Here is a 19,039-nt window from a genome sequence, read left to right on the forward strand (position 1 = left end):
TAACATTTTATCACGCAAAATTTATTGAGAAATTAAAAAAATATATATATATAAACCAATTAATAAAAGCAACAGATAAAATACATGCTGGCATACAAAATAAAAAAAAAACTCCAAAAAAATATTAAAAAAATATACAAATTTGATTACATACAAGCCTATACCATACATTCACATTATCATACGCAACGACAAGAACATATATTACGCGTAAATACATCGCCTATTTAATTATCATTTACCATTAATTAATCATTAACCCGACGATTAAATTAAATGAACGGAATGTGCCTCAAACGTGATGTCTATTACACGAATATACGTTTAAATATACCAATAATACTTACGTTTACGTTTACAATTCTCCCGTTAATTAAATAGTTTTTTGTGCACGAATCGTCCTTACATACGTACGAGATGCGATATAATTTGATTACCGACTAACATTTAAAATACTGTTCGAATTAGTCCATAATCGTTTTGGTATAATCCAATTCACAGTCGAATACAAACCTTAATTTTAAGAACGTAAAGCGTTAAACATCAAAAAATGCAAGCATCGGTTATCATTCGCGGTTTTATTTATTTTTTTGTTAATTATCATTATTATTACTAAGCACATTATGATATGACACGTATTGTAAAAATAAATCGATTGGCCACGTGACCGAACGCCGTTTCGTAACAAACCTACGTTAGAACAACAATAGCTTGCGATACACGACGCAAGCACTATGCGGACACTATGTACATACATAACATTGTACATGTATAAGGAGCATTCGCATAATGCTCAACATATAGACACATACAATTACCGATAAAGCCTATAATCGCGTGCGTACAGCACGGGGGGCAGTGACACTATAATTATTATCATTTTATATAATGATACGAAACGTATAAACCTCACTGGCAGTGTCCATGTGGCGTCGCGGAACGCTCTCACTCGGTGACGTCACCGCGCGCGTGACGTCACACGCCGTCCATCACAAATGCAACGTGCATTGTGGGTTCCTGGAATGAGTACGTTTAATAATAATGTATTTTAAAATACATTGTTTTCATAATAGTACGTCATTTAGACTGCAAAACAAAAGAAACTAAATGCTTTCCGCGCCATAAAATTTGTTTAATTAGCAACATCTATATTTTAATTTGAAAAAATTAACTTTTTAAGTGTTCTTTTCTTTTGTTTGCGAATATCTGTTAAAAGTTACATAATTCAATTAGTTGCCTATACCCTATAGTTGCAATAGCCCCTTATGCAACCTATATATTTTTTTATTTCGCATATCCGATAATTTCGGTAAGCTCTTTGGTTAGCACTCACCCGCTGCCCTCACACCATGACGAAGGCCTCCTGCCCGCGGAACAGGAAGGGATGCTGGTCGATCATGGTCTGCACGACGTCCTCGAGGTACGGCCGCGTCATCTCGAAGCGGCCCATGTCCGAGAACTGTACCGGTAGGAGAGTCGGCCACCAGCATATCGCCAGATTCTTGCTGTCCATGGAGTTCAGCTTGGCGTTATCCGCCACCCTGAGGATTGAAAAGTGTACTCGTATGAATAATTTGATGATTCGTGTAGCGAGGCGAGCATCATATCGCGCTGACGCGCCAGCGTAGTGGCGTATCGTGTGCGAGCAACTCAATGTGACCAAATCAAATGTTTTAACAATAAATTTAGTGTTTTTCCTATACTATATCTTTTTTCTGCTTTAAATCACTTTTTACTATTTTATCTTGTTATCACTTGATAACTATTGATCGAATAGTTATTCACTATACGTAATACGTTCATGCTATAACTGTGTATGACGCAAGTTATAACTTGCAGATGATACATACCAATCCAGTCGAACACAATTACAAGCATATATTCATAGCAGCTGTGTACCGGCGAGCTAGAGCGGGCAGCGGAGGGTGCAAGGGAAATCCCGCGCTGTCTTCGTCTCGCTAAAATCTACAATTTGCTGTTGTGACGCGACTCGTTCCTATATTCAGAGCGGACTAGAAGTTTGGCGCACGGCTCACAGTTACCTGGCGGAGTGGTGCAGCAGGTTGCCGACGGAGGCGCACGTCAGCTCCACGTCGCCGCCTCTACACTGACGATGATTACAATTGGACGTAGTTATGCAAAATAGATCCAACTACAAAAACTAGCTAAGAAAAAAATTACCATGAAGCTTGAATATTTTTTTGCATATAGATAGATAGATAGATAGATATTCTTTATTGCACACTTCAATAGAACATAACAATAGTACACAATTATTTTAGTTAATTGTATGCAATAGGCGAAAATACGAAAATGGAGATGCCATTTGTGATAGTAACTAAAAAAAACGGTTTTTGTAGATTGGATCCATTTTGTATAACTACGTCCAATTGTGATAGATGAAGCTGTCAGTTACCTGGCGAAGTGGTGCAGCAGGTAGTCGAGCGTGGCGCGCGCGGGCGGCGTGAGCGCGGAGTTGAGCAGCGCGCGCAGCGCCAGCAGCCGCCAGCTGCGGTCCTTCAGCTCCACGCCGCCCGCTATGCAGCCGCGCATCGCTGTGCACACAACTAATGTTAGGAGCCTGTTTGGTTGCTACGTTAACGTTCGCACGTGAAGCGTCACGTTGCAAAGTGTTGCAGCCGCGCATCGATGTGCATAACTATATTAGGAGTCTATTCTGTTGCTACATTTATGTTAGTCGTGACGCTTTGCAACCGCGTACGATTATTGTTAGGGGTATTTTTGTTGTAACGTGAACGTTCGCAAGTAAAGCTTTGCAACCGCGCGCTAATATTGTTGAGTCTATTTTATTGCTACGTCAATGTTGAAGGTTAAGGAATGTTGAGGTATGAGCACCTACGCATTGTTGTACAGAGGTACAGAAATTTGTTAGGAGCCAATTTTGTTGTCACGTCAAAGTTAGAATTGATATATTGATTAGTGAACTTAATTGTTACATGGTCGTTTGCACATTAACTGATCGTAAAATAGTTATATTGTTTATCTATTAACTATAGCAAATCTTCTTAATAATATTCTTTATATAAGTAACTAAACTTACCCGCTATATCTTCCAGCTGCGCCATACTAGCCTCGTCCAGTAGCGGCGGTAGTTTCTTCGAGAAGAAATCTTTGAGCGCAGTCGCCACCGCGTTCACTGGAATATCTAACGAATCTAGATCTATGTTGGGATCTGAAATATAAAGATGGTTTTAATATTTTATGGTCTTAGTAACTTTAAACACAAATAACACATTTCTCTTCAAAATTAAATCAATTTTGCGCGATACCAAAGTCTACATTTTAACCTTTTAAGCTGAGATTCAAGATTCACATTCTAAAGTGACTTTTAATTTTTCGATGATACGTGCATATCGGCAACTGTCACTTATTTAAAAAGTGAAACATAGCTAGGAAAGCTAATATTTCTGAGATTTTTGTATAATATTCTTAAAGCACACAACTATAGTTATCACCTACACCTAAGTCAATATATTCATACTAGGTTATACTACATATATACAATGTACACTTCTTTAAAGTACATTAAGTCTAGGAAACCATATCATATCCCAAACACTTCTTCTGATGGAACACACGCCCAGTAGTGGTCCAGCATGGTGTCGAACCCAGTATAGTCCACGCCAAACTTCTAATCCGCTCTGAAGTTGTTGCGCGCAGGTTTAGTTAACATATACTCCGTAAGGGCACTTGTCCTGTCGCGCGTGTTTACGCACGCACGCGCGTTACACCCGCACACATGCTACTTGCATCCTATTGTGTCATACACACAAGCATACGGGTCGCGAAGGCACTGTTGCGAGGTTATTCATGTGTCCGTGTGGCACACGCGTGCGGGCGTAGAAACGCACGATAGGAAAAGCGCCCTAACGTAAGGGCGAGAGCGGGCAGCGGAGGGTGCCGGGGTAGAGCACGCGCTGTCTTCGTCCCGCTAATATCTACAATTTGCTATTGCGACGCGACTAGCCACGAACAGCGGCACGCCGTGCGGGCCCTGGGGGGTCGGGGGGACGGGGGGTCGGGGGGTCATCACATTACCCTCGTAGAACTTGGTGAAGAGCATGTCGACGTGCGCGCGGTTGCCGGGCACGCGGTACAGCCCCTCCGACGCCAGCCCCTCGCGCTCGATGAACTGCACGCACTTCTCCACGAACAACGGCACGCCGTGCGGGCCCTGGGGGGTCGCAAATAGAAATAAACAAATATTTTTTTCCGACTAATCGCAACACAAATCTGTTGGGGGTTTGTCGCGGACTGTATTAATGAAAGATGAATGCTTTGGAGGCAGAAACTTACTTTATTTAACTATTACACGTACAGGTAGTAATGGTGGCGAGCGAGGCGCTCCGTGTTGCCACATAATTGCTACGTTAACACTTTTGTTGGGTTGCCAACAAATCAAATAACAGAAAAAAACATGACACCATAAGCATACAACAAAAGAGAAATAAAAATACACACTTAATTATTATTATACTATGTTGCAACGATCGTGAAAAAGGACAAACTCAGCTTGGCCCACGGGCAGGGAAGCTGAGTCATAGCGCTGATTTTCAATTTGCCCCATGGGAGTCTGCTCAAGACAAATACATAAGATCTACGCTCAAAGACGTCTAACATACTTCCCTTTTTTTTTTTCTAAAATTGTAATAAAACATTTTTGCCGAAATAAATGAATACGACTTGTAAGAGCTGGGAACTACGTTATAAACTACTCCTGATTAATAAATTAAAGTAGCAGACAACCCTAGAAACTCATAGAAAACCTAAGAAACTCATCTCCCCTTCAATTTAGTAGTAAAATTCTTGTGTAATCTTAAAATAACTGTTTCATACCTGCGGTCCCCAATTTTGTATTACCGTCGCATTTGTTGCGTGCGATGAATTCTTCTTGTCTTTACTTTTGAATTCCTGCAAATAAATAATAAAATTATTAGTGATCAAAATAGTGTTTGATACTGTTATAATTACGTATTGAAGAACATGTTATTGTCATTTTTCTCTTCGCGTCGAAGTCCACTCAAAATTAATAAAGCTACTTACAAAATAGCTCACTATAGCTCATAGCAACTACATGTGATAGATAAAAAAACATTAAAACGATTTTTATTTTCTCATATCATACATGTACTGTTTAGACAATGCCAGTCATTACATAAACATTTCGAAAAATCCGTACTAATTTCAATTAGCATACCTATAATCTGCACTAATATTATAAAGAGGAAAACATTGTTTGTTTGGTTGTAATGAATAGGCACAAAAACTACTGCACCGATTTTAAAAATTCTTTCATCATTCAAAAGCTACATTACCCACGAGTAACATAGGATATATTTTATATGAAATATATTTGATAAATAGATTTTGAGGCGGTACAAAGTTTGCCGGGTCAGCTAGTAATAGACAAACTAAAAATAAATCAACAGATACACACACAACTTGTTATATATTGGCCTAAACGTACATAGTTAGGCATTCGCCTTAAACAAAATTATGTGGAAGACACCCGATCCTGTACCGCCGTGCCGTGGGAACGCTGACTCCGCACCTACGCCGCTACCACATAGTACCGGACGTGGGAATTCACTCTGGGTGCTAACATCGCCCTAGCGAATCACTTAGGTTAGGTAGTTATAATTTTGGTTAAATTTAATTCCAAATTTGTAACATTCGGTTTGGATTAAAGACATATATAATAAGTACATAATATGGTCTATCTGTATCCCGGCTGCTGCATCCCGACGCAAAATATGACTAATTTACAGACAAAAAAACAAACACATAGACAGAAAGATAGATATATTCGCTACCTTATGCCGCCTATCATGTTTGCCGAAGGGCTGCCCCCGTCTCCTGGAGTCCGCGGCGCTCGAGGACGAGTTGTCTTGCGCTGACGACGGATAGTCTCCGCCCATCATCTGGTTAAACATTGTCTGGTTTTGAATCTAGAATGGCGTGGAAAAAAAAGAAATTCAAATATAACTCATAAGAACCAAAATAAACATATGTGAGGCGAACAAAAATAGGGAATACACACAAATACAACAAATACAAATAGGGAATACTGAAATGCAATCTTATTGTTAGAGTAGCGGTATGTTAGTAAAAAAAAAGAGTTCGAGTTTTATTATTTTTACGTTGTAACCAGAATTAAAATAGCCCAAAGCCTACACACTGTTCATTACAATATTAAATAAATGTTGTTAGCCCTAAGAATCGCTCGTTATTTAATTTCTAGTAGACAAAAATTGACAATTTTCGATATTATGTAGTGAAAAAATAGATACATTATTAATAAATGGCGTAAGTTGCACTGCCTCGTGTAAGTTACACCCTTCAAACCAGAACACAGTAGCCTTTATTACTGCTATAAAAATACAGAAAAACCTATAGATATTAATTTTTTTTAACCTTGTGTTGTGGTTCATGGTGCGGCGGCGGCGGTAGAGGCCGCGTACGTCGCGTTTCACCGTCGGAACTGCCGTCACTGGACTCGCTCGCACCTGTATCAAACATGGGATTATTACCGAATTAAAAGTAAGAAATTACTTAAACTAATATCGCAGATTTGAGACTATGATAACGGGCAGTCACGATACGCGAATTTTATCGTAAAACAAATTTAAATACCGCGTATCGTGAGTACCAGTTACATATTAAAAATTAAGATGTTCTATTACTTTCGCACAATTAATAAATTATTATTTTAGGCATTCTTTGGATAAGGGCGTCTCTCTTACTTCACCTTCAAACAACAAAACAGCAGCGCCTAACACAATTATTATATATTATATTACAATAAATATAATAAATATAATTTATTGTAATGTTACATTTTGTTATCTAACATAAATAGAATTTATTGTAACATGAGAATTATTGAACATTTTTTGATTTAACGGGTACTCACGATACACGTCTTTTAATTTCTTTTTTGCCAATATTTATATATAAGTTTATAAATATTTATACGAATACCTTTATCTTCTTGTGTCCGCGCTCGATACCCAGTGGGCAATTCTGGCGGACCGACAAACATTCCCAGTTTAGGCACCCTCGGACTCTGTACCGCCACGAGATTCCCTAACGACCTGTAAGGTACAAAATAATCTTAATAATATAATATTAACAGTAAATAATGTATTAAATTTGATAAAATATTTATGAATATAGCAAGCAATAGGTATTCATTTGGTGATGAGGATTAATTGGAATATCTTTACAAAGACTATTATTATAATAGCAATGACCATCAACATGATTGATATGCTGTTTTGTAATATAAGAGTAGCAGACGAGCATATAGTCCACCTATTGGTGGCTAAGTGGCTACTGCCGCCCATGGACACAGTAATCAATCCCAGATCCGTAACCAACACCAGCGCTTAACACTTATTATGAATCAGAAATAGGTGTTGCGGTGGTGCCGCCGAAGTCGATCCACAGGGTGCTACCAACTTTTATTATTATTAGTATGATTATTAGGAGAGCATGTACACTGACCGTTTCTTATAGTGTCGTGGAGCGTGATGTGCGTTATGTCGCCGTCTGGCGTGCAAGCGCGCGGCACCTCCCGACGCCTCGCTCGAACCCGAACTGTCCGTCTCCGAGAACGCTGCGACAATGTACACGGTGCTTTACACTTTAGCGGATACGATTTTGTTTATGGTTTTATTATGAAAACGTGGTATAAATCATTAGTTGGTCAATCTTTTATATCACAAAAAATCGTCACATTCATACGACATGGGTATAAATGCGGCCTATGAATGGATTAACAACAATTGAACCCACAAAAAATAGCAAATGTCCGTAAGAGTTTATCGTTCAGCATTTGTTTTTCACTTAACGATTTCGCTGGTGTTCTTAAGTTTTACTCAAATTGTTATTAAGAGTAACGAGTAAACTGTAAACTCATCAATAAAAAAAAAGTATCAAATAGTAGTTCATAATAGTACATATTATTATATTACATATTTATTTCATTTTGACATTATTAAAATGAATATGATATATTAACTGGCACTCATTTTGTACTTACGGTCACATCAATTTATTTCACAATCCTATTTTAACCAACCACAATTGCGTTGATTTACCTGAAGACTAAATTAAAACGATACATTAATATATCTATCTTAACGCACCCTTTGCATAAATAGATTAATTACTGAACTAAACGTTTAAAATCTTACATGGTTGATGTAATGGTGTTTTCTCGTGCCTCCTGTGTCGTCGTAGCCTCGTCATTGACGGCGCTTCCATGTATTCGTTCGTTTCTTTTATCTGAAATTTAAAAAAAATGAATGATTTTTCTACTGATTCCATACGTTCCCATTATTTTTACCTCTACTTAAACTTTACAAACTATTTTTACTTAAAATATATTGTGGACGAAAATAAATGCATGCAAAACTTTATATTTGAGACTAAAACTTGTAGAAAAATGAAACCGAAGACAATGTATAGTCCGCGCCAAACTGCAGGTCCGCTCTGAAGTTGTTGCGAGCAGGTGTAGTCATACAATTAGCTATGGTGACGCGATTCATTTCTATATTCGGACTAGCAGTTTTCCGCGGACTATACCCACCATCATATTTTCTACAAAAATATGTTGAATAAACTTTTACATGGTTTGTTTTGGCTAGCACTAGTAGTGTTTTATTTGTGAAAAAATAGACAATTGCATTTTAAAACATTTTTTTAATCGGAATAACGAGATGTCTTGCAGCATATTTCCCTCAATTTATTTATACATACCTGTGCGTACTGAGCATCCAATTCAGTCTCCGAGCTGACTCCTGAAGGGTGGTGATGGTGACCACCTTGTTGATTGCTCGAATGCGACCAGCCTGACCGCTGAGACTGTTTCAAAAATACAGAAATTTTATACTTTGTTAATCTATTGTTCACGAAAACCTTTTTTTGATGTATTGATGTATAAATTGGGTATACATTTTATTTTTTATTTTTGTAATGTAAGGGTAGCAGACAGGCATTCAGTCCACCTGAAGGTAAGTGGCTACTGCCGCCCATGGACATCTGTAATCAACCCCAGATAAGATGAGATATTCCTACCTGAGGTCGGCCACAGATGCGCCACTACCCCTGAGGACTAAGCTGGAACGCCTCGGAAAAGTCTGTCTCCCTTACCACATCCTTCAAACCGGAACACAGCAGCTCCTAACACTGCCGCCGGAGTCGAACCACAAACGGTTCTACCAAAAAGGGTTAAAGGAAAAGGTTCCTTTACCACAATTTCTATAGTTACACTTCGTATTATAATTTAATCAAAATACCTAGCGTTGATTTAAAAAAATATGATCACTAATATAACTTACAGTTAAATCACACATTATAATCAGAAATAAATAAAATGTACGTTGTGTATTGTATTCATATATAATTTAAATTGTCATATATTTCGACCTTTATCAATCGAGAAAGAATAAAAAATGTCTCCCTCAAACTAAACCCTACTTTTTACATCGTAATACACAATTTTCTGAGCAGTACAAAACAACTTCTTTCCAACAAAATATTCATAAATGTGCCCAAAAATAAATCTGCAAAGTTTGAACGAAATCTGGCCGTTTAAAGTGGGTCAAAATCGCGCCCAAAGAAGTCGGTTACAAACAAACATACAGGTGAAGCTAATAAAAAGCGTGTAAAAAGTAAAAATTGATACCTTTCTATCCCTAGTAGCGGAGTGCGGTGGTCCGATTGTGATGTGTTGCAAGGCGTCGCTCACCATCGTGTAGTTGTTCATGTCCAGTTTGCCGGGTTGCTGTAAATACTACCCGAGTTATGAAATAATAGTGGCACGCTTTCATTGTTAACATTCCGATTTAGGTTCATGTTCGAAAGCACTAAAATCATGTTAATTGAAAAAAATGTTGTGCAATTGAAAAAAAAACATTTATATTTTAATATTGTGTAAAATAATAGTATATATACACCCTATATAACATAACTATAATCAAGTGGATAGGCCGTGGAATCCCTTTTTTAAGAAATTTAGTAATATTTGATCGTTCTTAATAACTACTAAATACTTTGATCGCATTAACACAACAAGATATATTAGAATAACACTGTTCTAATTTAACGGACACGCGCCAGGAGTGCTATTAAAAAATATCACAAAATGATACGATACGACGATAAAAATATATATAAATTTCAATTTATATATAAATTTCAATTCATATATTTTTTTTTATTTATATTTTAAAATATATATAAATTTTAATTTGTCGGTTTTTGTATAAAATCACTCTTATCATCCTTCCCAAAACATCAAAAGACGTATTACTCCAAAACTATATTTTCAAAATATTGATTTATACCTTTAGCGTTTGACTATGTCGGGGTCTTTGCGGCGGCGGCTGTGGCCTCGCTCTACCCGTTGTAAAGGCACGATGTCCGTAACCCGCTGGCTGCCACATACCACCTCCATCTATGTATTTCATGAACTATTATAATAATTACTCTGAGGCTAATTCGGACATTATATTTTAACCCCTCTCCTGTGTGGAGCTAGCTACACAAAAGAGGGGTGTTATGTTAAATATATGTGCATGTTTGTGGCATTGTGGCTCATAAAAAATAAAAATGATAGAGGTGTTATAACTTCCATAAATATGACATTTTCTCGTGAATAACGTACAGAATATATATCTACAAACAAATAGGTCTTAATGACGGAGCTTACATTAAATAGAATTACATAATAAACTTACATTATTATTATACTATAACTATTTCTAAACGTAAACTTAATAATGTGATTGCAATAAGTGAATTGATTTTGTATTTGCTTACAAACAACTAAAAAAAGCTTATAAAAAAGTTGTGTGTTATGATAAAAGATACTTCAAGTCTATTATTATTAAATACACATATAAGAAAAATAAATAAATTTTATAAAAACATTATAAAATATTCGCTAAGAAATCAACATGCTTAAAAATTATAAAAAATATCGAATACATAAATCAATTTAATAAATTAATTACTTATAACAACAAATTATTAATTTATTAACAATGAAATATATAACAATACCTCAACATAAAAAGTGTTACATTTAATAATTTTAATTTAATAATTTGTTTGAAAACCCTAACAATGGTACATAAATATGCATGCGTACAATATATCTAAATTTTTTTGGTAATATTACATATTTAAAAAATCTTTTTTATTTCACTACTGAAACCGCGCGACAAACAAAGTATTATCTATCTACCGACACAAAAGATCATGCAAAAACATCAACAAAATAAAAATAAAATCCTTTAAAATAAAAGCATTTTTGAAGTATGGCACATTTATATTTACAAACTTGGTACGTATCAGACGGTCGTAAACGTTTCATTTTCCCGAATTATAATATGTTGTTAGAAGAGGATCACTTACATTAAAACTCCCAGTTTCACGAAATATAATGATTTTTTTACTTTGCGAAACAGCTTATCCTAATACGTTATTTTAATTTCCAGACGCGAAAGAAATATGATCCCTGCCACTTGACAAAAAATAACGACAACTGCGTAAAAATGTGTTTGACATCCAAAAGGAGTAATATAGATATTTTTACAAACCCCCTCCTCCTTAATTATTGAATCCTAAGGGACCGTTAATTATTGAATGGTCTCTAAAATCATTCTATATATCAGCCAACTCCAATTTTTTTCAAAATGTTTTTTTTTTATTTATTTTGATTTCGTTCAACGCCATTTACTAACAAAATAAATAAAAAAAACATTATGAAAAAAAGTGGAGTTATCGATATGTAATATATTGTAAGAATGAATTTATATATTTCCTAATGAACGCGCAAACACATTTCGTGAATGCCAAAATATTTTACAGAAAAATATAATTTAGTCCGACACGACACGTCCAATGTCTGTAGCTATAAATGTACCGTTACAAATGTGAAAAATCTATGACAATCAAAGATTCTCAATAAAAATATAGGCATTCTTTAACCAAATGTTGTGAAGACAAATCTATAACAAGACAGCACTATCTACACACGTATGGAACCACCCCGACTAAGATACTCGCTTGTCATGCAATCACCTGACTCGTGGGTGCTGAGGGAATCCTCCGAACAGTTGAGATCCGCTGCGTTGTAACATTATTTTGCTTAATATTATTTTTAATACACACATTTAAATGATTTTATTCACAATTTTTATATATAAAAAGGAGGTAGTTTTAATTAGGTAATGTACAATACAAAATAGAGCATTAACGAAGCAAGAATATATTGCATTTAAAACATATCACAATTTAACCATTAAAAAATTTGCATTGAAAATAGGCATGATGACAAATCTTGAATCACGTCATAGGTAAGTCTATAATATTCAAAAATAAAATTATGTGAACCATATATTAAACTGAAATTATTGTATTCATTTCTATCTATTTTAAATACCCTCGCAGTTTTTATGGCGTGCTGGTGACGTCACGCCTTTGCATTGTGCCTACGCTCTAAGAAGAAAATCAACAAGATATTGTATGCTATTGTACTGAGGTATGACGTCTTTCTCCCTGGTTGATTTTTTTAATTAACATAGCTGACACCAGTATTTTATTGTAATCTCAAAGTCTATATGATAACCGAATATCTTTTACATTCTTCTTTAAAGTCACATTGTTTTATTTAATTTTTTACTCTTTTTCATAATGCCTATTATAATTATCACAGATCAGAATTAAGATCACAGGACTACAAACATTACCAACACTTAAACACAGATAAAATACAATAAAAAAGTAGGAAACAGATTAAAAATGTGTTAAATAAACTCACGGGACAAATCGGCATGCATTCTGTGATCGGGAGGCGCCGGTTCTGGGGGCGTGCTGGGCGGAGGATATACGCTGAACCCTATTGTAAATATCAACAGGGGGTTTGTATATTTTTTTGTTGTATAACCAAAATTAAGAGAGAAACATCTATTGCACAAGTTGTCACAAGAATAAGGAGGAAATGTACGCCTTAATAATCAATCTATCCATTTTTACGTAATAAAGACTGAATATCGACAACGTCCAGTATGAAAACAGTGTCAAATGTGCATCTTTGGGAGGCAAAATATTGAATAGATAACATTTTAATTTAAATAACAATTAGTTAATGCAGAAAGTTTAATCAATCTGACTATTTTTAAGTAATACAGAAATAAGGAACCAATAAATGATATAATGTAATTGTAATTTTTAATTTGAATTAGAAAATCACAACGGTATGACTCAAAGTATTGGCATACATTGTATTTTGTATTCTTGAAGTTGAAGTTGAAGTGAAAAATGAATTGTATATCAATTTTAAAATATGATAATTACTAAAATGTATTATTACCTTTGAGGAATCCTCTATTTTTGGAATTGTTCATTGTATCGCTGTATTCAGAGTCGATGTCTGCCCGAGAATCAGGCCCGATGAGTAAATCCAGGGAGTTGGTTAACTTATGTTCCATTCTAGAGTAAAAAAACAACAAAGTTATAGATAGAAATACAAAAAGGAATTTACGTTACGTTACGGAATTATTAAAACTAATATGTTATAATAGGCGACGTTTTAAATATAAATCAATTGAGATATAAAGTAATATTTGAACTAACAGAAACTGAGCGACACTTCGTAATGTTTCGTTATGGAGATGAAGTGGCCATAATACGCATTTTTTAAAAAAAACAATTGTTATGTACATATAAACTTAATCTAATGGAACATGTAGACCTGGAGCTACTTAAGACCATCCCATTTAATCTGTTAATTAATCGCTCAGTTGATAGGACGCTAGCTGGGCCGCACTCGAACCCCTCGCCGTTCACGCGGCGTGTGCTAATTACTTATGGTTGAGATGACAGGATTGGTTCCAGGGGGCCTACCACCATCTTTTAAAAACCATCATAGTTCAGGAAAGTTTTATTTCCTCCTTAAAATAGTAAAATATTCCGTCATACACAGTTGAACAAACTTAAACCCTTATTAATTTGTCGCTTATCCATTGTATAAAACCAACTAAAATTGTCATATTTTGCTTAAAAAGTTAAATTTCCTGCAAAAATAAAGTAAAAGTATGATTAAAATAATATTATTTTAAGAGATGGTAGTAACCCCCTGAGTGGCGGGGCGGGGCGCGCTGCGATGACGTCAGTCAGCTCCAGCCGGAACGCGCGCTCGCTCTCCCCTTGCGCCCACACCGCGCAACGTACACAAGATACTTATGGATGAGATGGTAGGAGTGATTCCGTAACGGCGGAGCAGGGGACGCTGCGATGACGAATCAGTCAGTCAATCTGCTCCGGCCGGGCCCCGCTCGACCCCCGCGCTACATACTTGTGGTTGAGGTGGTAGGAGTGGTTGCGGGGCGGCGGCGCGGGGCGGGCCGCGGCCACGTCGGGCAGGTTGTGCGCGGCGGCGGGCTGCTCCAGCCGGAACGCGCGCTCGATCTCGCCCTTGCGTTCCCAGACCTCCTTGAAGAATGGCGTGTAGAACGCCGCTGCAATCACAAAAACAGGTGGTTAGAAGGTGGTAGAATTTTTTGTGGTTTGACTCCAGCGGCACCACCTATTTCTGTCTAATAACGACAGTTTTAAGCGCTACTATGTTCTGATTTGAAGAGTGTGGTTAGGGAGACATACTTATCCAAGGCGTTCCAACTTACTCCTCAGGGGTAGTGGCGCATCTGTTGCCGACCTCAGGTAGAAATATCTTATCCTATGTAAGGTTGACTACAGATGTCCATGGGCAGTAATGGCCACTTACAATCAGGGGCATGCTCGTCTGCTACTCCTATATTATGAAAAAAGGGTAACAAATATCTCTCCTCTCTTTACTCTGAAAAATGTGCAAGGTGCCCAGCAGTAGACCATTTCTACTCACACTTTTTTTTTTGTTTATGTAATGTCTTCTCGGTCTTATTCTACTCACACTTAGTCTCCTGGCTACACGTGTACGTAGTGAAGTGCGCCGCAAGTCGATCAGCTGTGGCGTTCCCCTCAGTGATGAGCGCGTGACCGACGTCCGTGCCGAAGAACGCACTCGCCGCCGAACCGCCGCCGTCCGTCACCGCTACCATTTGTATTGGTAGATTCGGGATGTTCATTGAGAATGCGCTGGGGAACAATATAATATTAGACAAGTGGACTTGGGAAAATATCATAGAAAATAATTGACCTACAGGAATATCCTATACCTATCATAGGAACGAATTGATTGAAAGTCGAACCCGGAGAGTTCCCGTAGGGATTTATTTTAGACATTTTTTTTTTTAGTAGTAGTTGTTGTTATATGAGTATGTCAAGTGTCTATCTATTACGGGTCAGGAGATAGAGCCCTGTGACAGACGGACAAGCAGCGGAGGCTTAGTAATAAGGCTCCATTTTTGGGTACGGAACCCTAAAAATGATATCTATAACAGCGCCATTTATCTAATTGGAAATTTTACATTACACAAGAAAGCCCGTGAAGGCTAAAAGTATACACGATTACATTTCATTTTATGAAACCACCATATATTACTAGGCCTTCCAATATTGTCGTTTATATAGACCGAATACTGAAGAGTAGCCATAAATAACAAACTAAAAGAAAGATTATTTTTCTTTAAATTGATCAAGAATATAATATCTTAATGGAAAGTCTAATGAACTTAAAAAAATATAGAACTAATAAACTCACTTGAGTGTCGCTAAGCTAGCTTTTCTCTTCGCCGAGTAAATAAGTATAAAACCGTGGATCAACTCCTCTCTGAACTGAGAGGCACCATGGAAGCTCGAGATTATTACCTGTGAAGAAATTGTAATTAAAACCCTCATTTTTATTGTTTTTTATTTTTAACATTAGCAGAAAATCTTTATGTAATTCTTTAAAGTATTTCTTACTTTATCTTACAGGCTATCATCCCCTGACATATTATGTCCATTGACGAAAAATTAAATAAGAAACATTAAATTACATTTATCGTATTCATATTAATGTGAAAAAGAAACGGTTAATTAACTGACAAATCTCATAAAATCCGAAAGAAACGGATTCCTAGTTTTAAAGTTATACACAGAATCTCATAACTAAAAATGCTAAATCATAAAAGAACAGGTCAAAAACAACGCTAAATTGCTGCTATAAGTTCTTACATCCTTAGCACCATTTACACAAGCGCACGTACACACAAATGTATTGTATAAATATGAAAAACTCACCTCAACCTTCCTCTTAGAATCTCCGAGGAAGGTCTCTATAACTATCGACCGGTCACCAGTCAAGAAACAAGCGCGGTGCAATAGTAGAGGGCTGAGCACCCTTTCCGGTGAGTAGGGATCGTCGCAGAACATGCACACCATTATCCTGTAAGTACATAAAATTGATAATTTATATGTAATTTTATCTATTTTTCTGTGACGTTATAATATATAACAACTTAAATATATCGTCGAGTTATTCGAAAATTGAAAAATTAAATTAGTGTGATATCCATCTAGTGAAGAGTGGCCAAATAACTATCGTTTCGTCGTAGCCCTTGTCTAGTAAAAAAGTCCCCCCATATCATATCCACCCCAAATAAATCTGTTTAGACTCTTAGTAGAAAAAATCTTAAATAAACTAAGATGTCCTTACAAGAGAGGATAGAAACCACACACTGTTTAATATTGTTATCGTTACTACCGCTGTATAAACGCATAGTTTGCTACCTAACACTGCAATACAGACTAGAAACTCAATTCCTACAAAATTTCACAGCAAACTACTCACCGTATATCAGAATCGAAGCAGACAATGAGATCTCTGTACAGATGCGCATAGCTCGCCTTGTCCCTATTCGCCCGGATCAGTTCTTGTATAGCGTCAGCTGTCAACGCCTCGGTACCTAATTCACCCACTGAAGCCTCCATGTACGAACAGTGCAGGCTGTAAAGAATGAATAAGTGAATGAAAATTTAATTAAAAATGAACGATTTACGTGCACTATTCCTTCCGTAAGGTGCTCCTTAAATCAACCAAGATTGAACAAATACAGATGCACAAAAGCCAGCCCTAAAAGAACGTGTGTATGAACTTGTGTGTCTATGGTAAAATCGAATACCTACAATGAATAGAAAGGTACAGTTATTGTGCTAAATTGCAAATTTTTATAATTGATTTGATTCAAGGCACTATCAGACAAAAGGTTTAGAGTACGCTTCCTGGACCAAAAATCAGTTTCATTCATTTAAATAAAAATTGGCCAATATAAAATAAAGTCAAAGTACATACTTATCAGCTAAGTTCTGGCCCTCCTCTTGCAGTCTTGCGAGCTCCTTCTTATCCATACCCTCATCTTGGACGAACATCACAACCAATGGTAAGCCCTAAAACAAAAGGAAAATATTCTAATTTATAACTATACTTTAACTATCTACATTAATTTTATTGTACTTATTAAGTTAGAAACAATACAAACAAAGTACTATTTAATGATGATATTTTGATGTAAAGCACACATTTTCTGACGTTATGCCATTAAAATAAAATAAATTAGTCCTATACAAATTTAAAATTTCTGTAACTCTATAGCTTCATAATATATTGAAATCTATTTACAAAGATCACTAATCTCGATTCTCGATCTAAAGATCATCTCGAGTTATTCATTTTATAAACATACCTGGAAAGGCAATTTATCCTCCTGTTCGAGGCTGGACAGAAGCGTTTTCTCAGCACAACCTCTTATGTATTCAAATGACTCCTGATCTTGAAACACGCAGAAGTAACCTAAAACATATTTAAAATTGTTATACCCAAATAATTAAAAATAAAATATTCGTTATATAGCAACTGTATCTACAGGTTTTCACTGAAAACGTACGTGATCTATGAATATATCTTTTGTATATCGTATGTTTCACAAAATTAGACATGTATGGAACAAATTCTTTAAAAAAAAACTGAATATGTCTAAGTAATGTCTTTCTTGAAGTAATCAAACTGTTAAAAAAAACATAACATATAATTTCAACATACATCCTATTTCGTTGTTATATTTATACAGTAAACGAAGTAAGAACCATACATAATAAGACCATAATAAAGATTACAAGTACATTAAGGGGGAAAGAAGTCGTTAATGTATATTACCGCACTTTTAAGCTGCACTTTTTAAGCTTCTTACTCCATAACGCTTTCAAAAAATTAAACAATACTGTATTGCTACCGTTAGGCGCGAAGTCCCTTGGTGGGTCGGCGGCGAAGTCGTCAGTGCGCAGCCGTTGCTCCACCCGCCACGAGTGCCCCTGCACCAGCACACGACGCTCGCTGTCGCAGCCCGCTATCAGACGCTTGCCGAACTCCCCCGCTATACCTTCCACCTGGTTAATTGAGCAATGATATTTTATATAGTTTGAAGGTGGTATAACACTTTGTGGTTCGACTCTGGCGGCACCACCGCCACACCTATTTCTACATAATAACAGCAGTGTTAGGCGCTGCTGTGTTCCGTTTTGAAGGGTGTGGTAAGGGAGACAGACTTTTATGAGGCGTTCCATCTTAATCCTCAGGGGTAGCGGCGCATCTGTGGCCGACCTCAGGTAGGAATATGTAATCCTATCTGGGGGTTGATTACAGATGCCCATGGGCGGCAGTAGCCACTTACCATCAGGTGGACTGCATGCTCGTCTGCTACTCCATATTATAAAAAAAAAAAAAAAAAAAAAAAAAAAAAAAGAATTGAATCGAATTTAGAAGATTACAGAACAGCAATGTTACTGTACTAAACTTATGACCAAAATATAATAGAAAATATTATTATTAGACAAAGTAGGAAAAGGGCAAACTACGAAATAAACTTTAAAAATATTTGAAATATTAATTAAATTCATAAACTAAATGCGTATCGAACTCGTATACTGTACCTTCCGCCATCACACGAAGAATAACATTTTATAACTAGTTTTCACGTTGTGGTCAAAGTTCATCCATAGTACATATTGCAAAATTTAAGAGTATTTTTAT

The 19,039-nt window shown here is 36.4% G+C and overlaps 1 protein-coding gene across 1 annotated transcript in view; it reads right to left on the minus strand.

Annotated features, from left to right (window-relative positions):
* Positions 1-666: 666 nt before the first annotated feature.
* The window catches only part of RhoGAPp190 (Rho GTPase-activating protein 190), a 39,536-nt gene continuing 21,163 nt past the window's right edge, over positions 667-19,039 (minus strand). The window contains exons 16-40 of the mRNA XM_073089800.1: positions 18,243-18,396; positions 17,697-17,803; positions 17,306-17,400; positions 16,805-16,960; positions 16,255-16,399; positions 15,734-15,840; positions 14,984-15,168; positions 14,390-14,552; positions 13,406-13,524; positions 12,854-12,931; positions 12,115-12,159; positions 10,374-10,483; positions 9,713-9,811; positions 8,785-8,889; positions 8,220-8,310; positions 7,528-7,639; positions 7,003-7,115; positions 6,436-6,527; positions 5,835-5,942; positions 4,858-4,932; positions 4,060-4,195; positions 3,062-3,193; positions 2,417-2,555; positions 1,334-1,541; positions 667-1,017 (exon numbers count right to left, since the gene is read on the minus strand). Of these exons, the coding sequence (XP_072945901.1) occupies positions 1,343-1,541; positions 2,417-2,555; positions 3,062-3,193; positions 4,060-4,195; positions 4,858-4,932; positions 5,835-5,942; positions 6,436-6,527; positions 7,003-7,115; positions 7,528-7,639; positions 8,220-8,310; positions 8,785-8,889; positions 9,713-9,811; positions 10,374-10,483; positions 12,115-12,159; positions 12,854-12,931; positions 13,406-13,524; positions 14,390-14,552; positions 14,984-15,168; positions 15,734-15,840; positions 16,255-16,399; positions 16,805-16,960; positions 17,306-17,400; positions 17,697-17,803; positions 18,243-18,396 (2,865 nt within the window). The 3' untranslated portion in view covers positions 667-1,017; positions 1,334-1,342. The remainder of the gene's footprint in view (positions 1,018-1,333; positions 1,542-2,416; positions 2,556-3,061; positions 3,194-4,059; positions 4,196-4,857; positions 4,933-5,834; positions 5,943-6,435; positions 6,528-7,002; positions 7,116-7,527; positions 7,640-8,219; positions 8,311-8,784; positions 8,890-9,712; positions 9,812-10,373; positions 10,484-12,114; positions 12,160-12,853; positions 12,932-13,405; positions 13,525-14,389; positions 14,553-14,983; positions 15,169-15,733; positions 15,841-16,254; positions 16,400-16,804; positions 16,961-17,305; positions 17,401-17,696; positions 17,804-18,242; positions 18,397-19,039) is intronic.

The sequence above is a fragment of the Epargyreus clarus genome, unplaced genomic scaffold (assembly GCF_041222505.1).
Source record: "Epargyreus clarus isolate Ecla_fem2 unplaced genomic scaffold, WU_Ecla_fem_2.2 ptg000031l, whole genome shotgun sequence".
NCBI classification, from domain to species: Eukaryota; Metazoa; Arthropoda; class Insecta; order Lepidoptera; family Hesperiidae; genus Epargyreus; species Epargyreus clarus.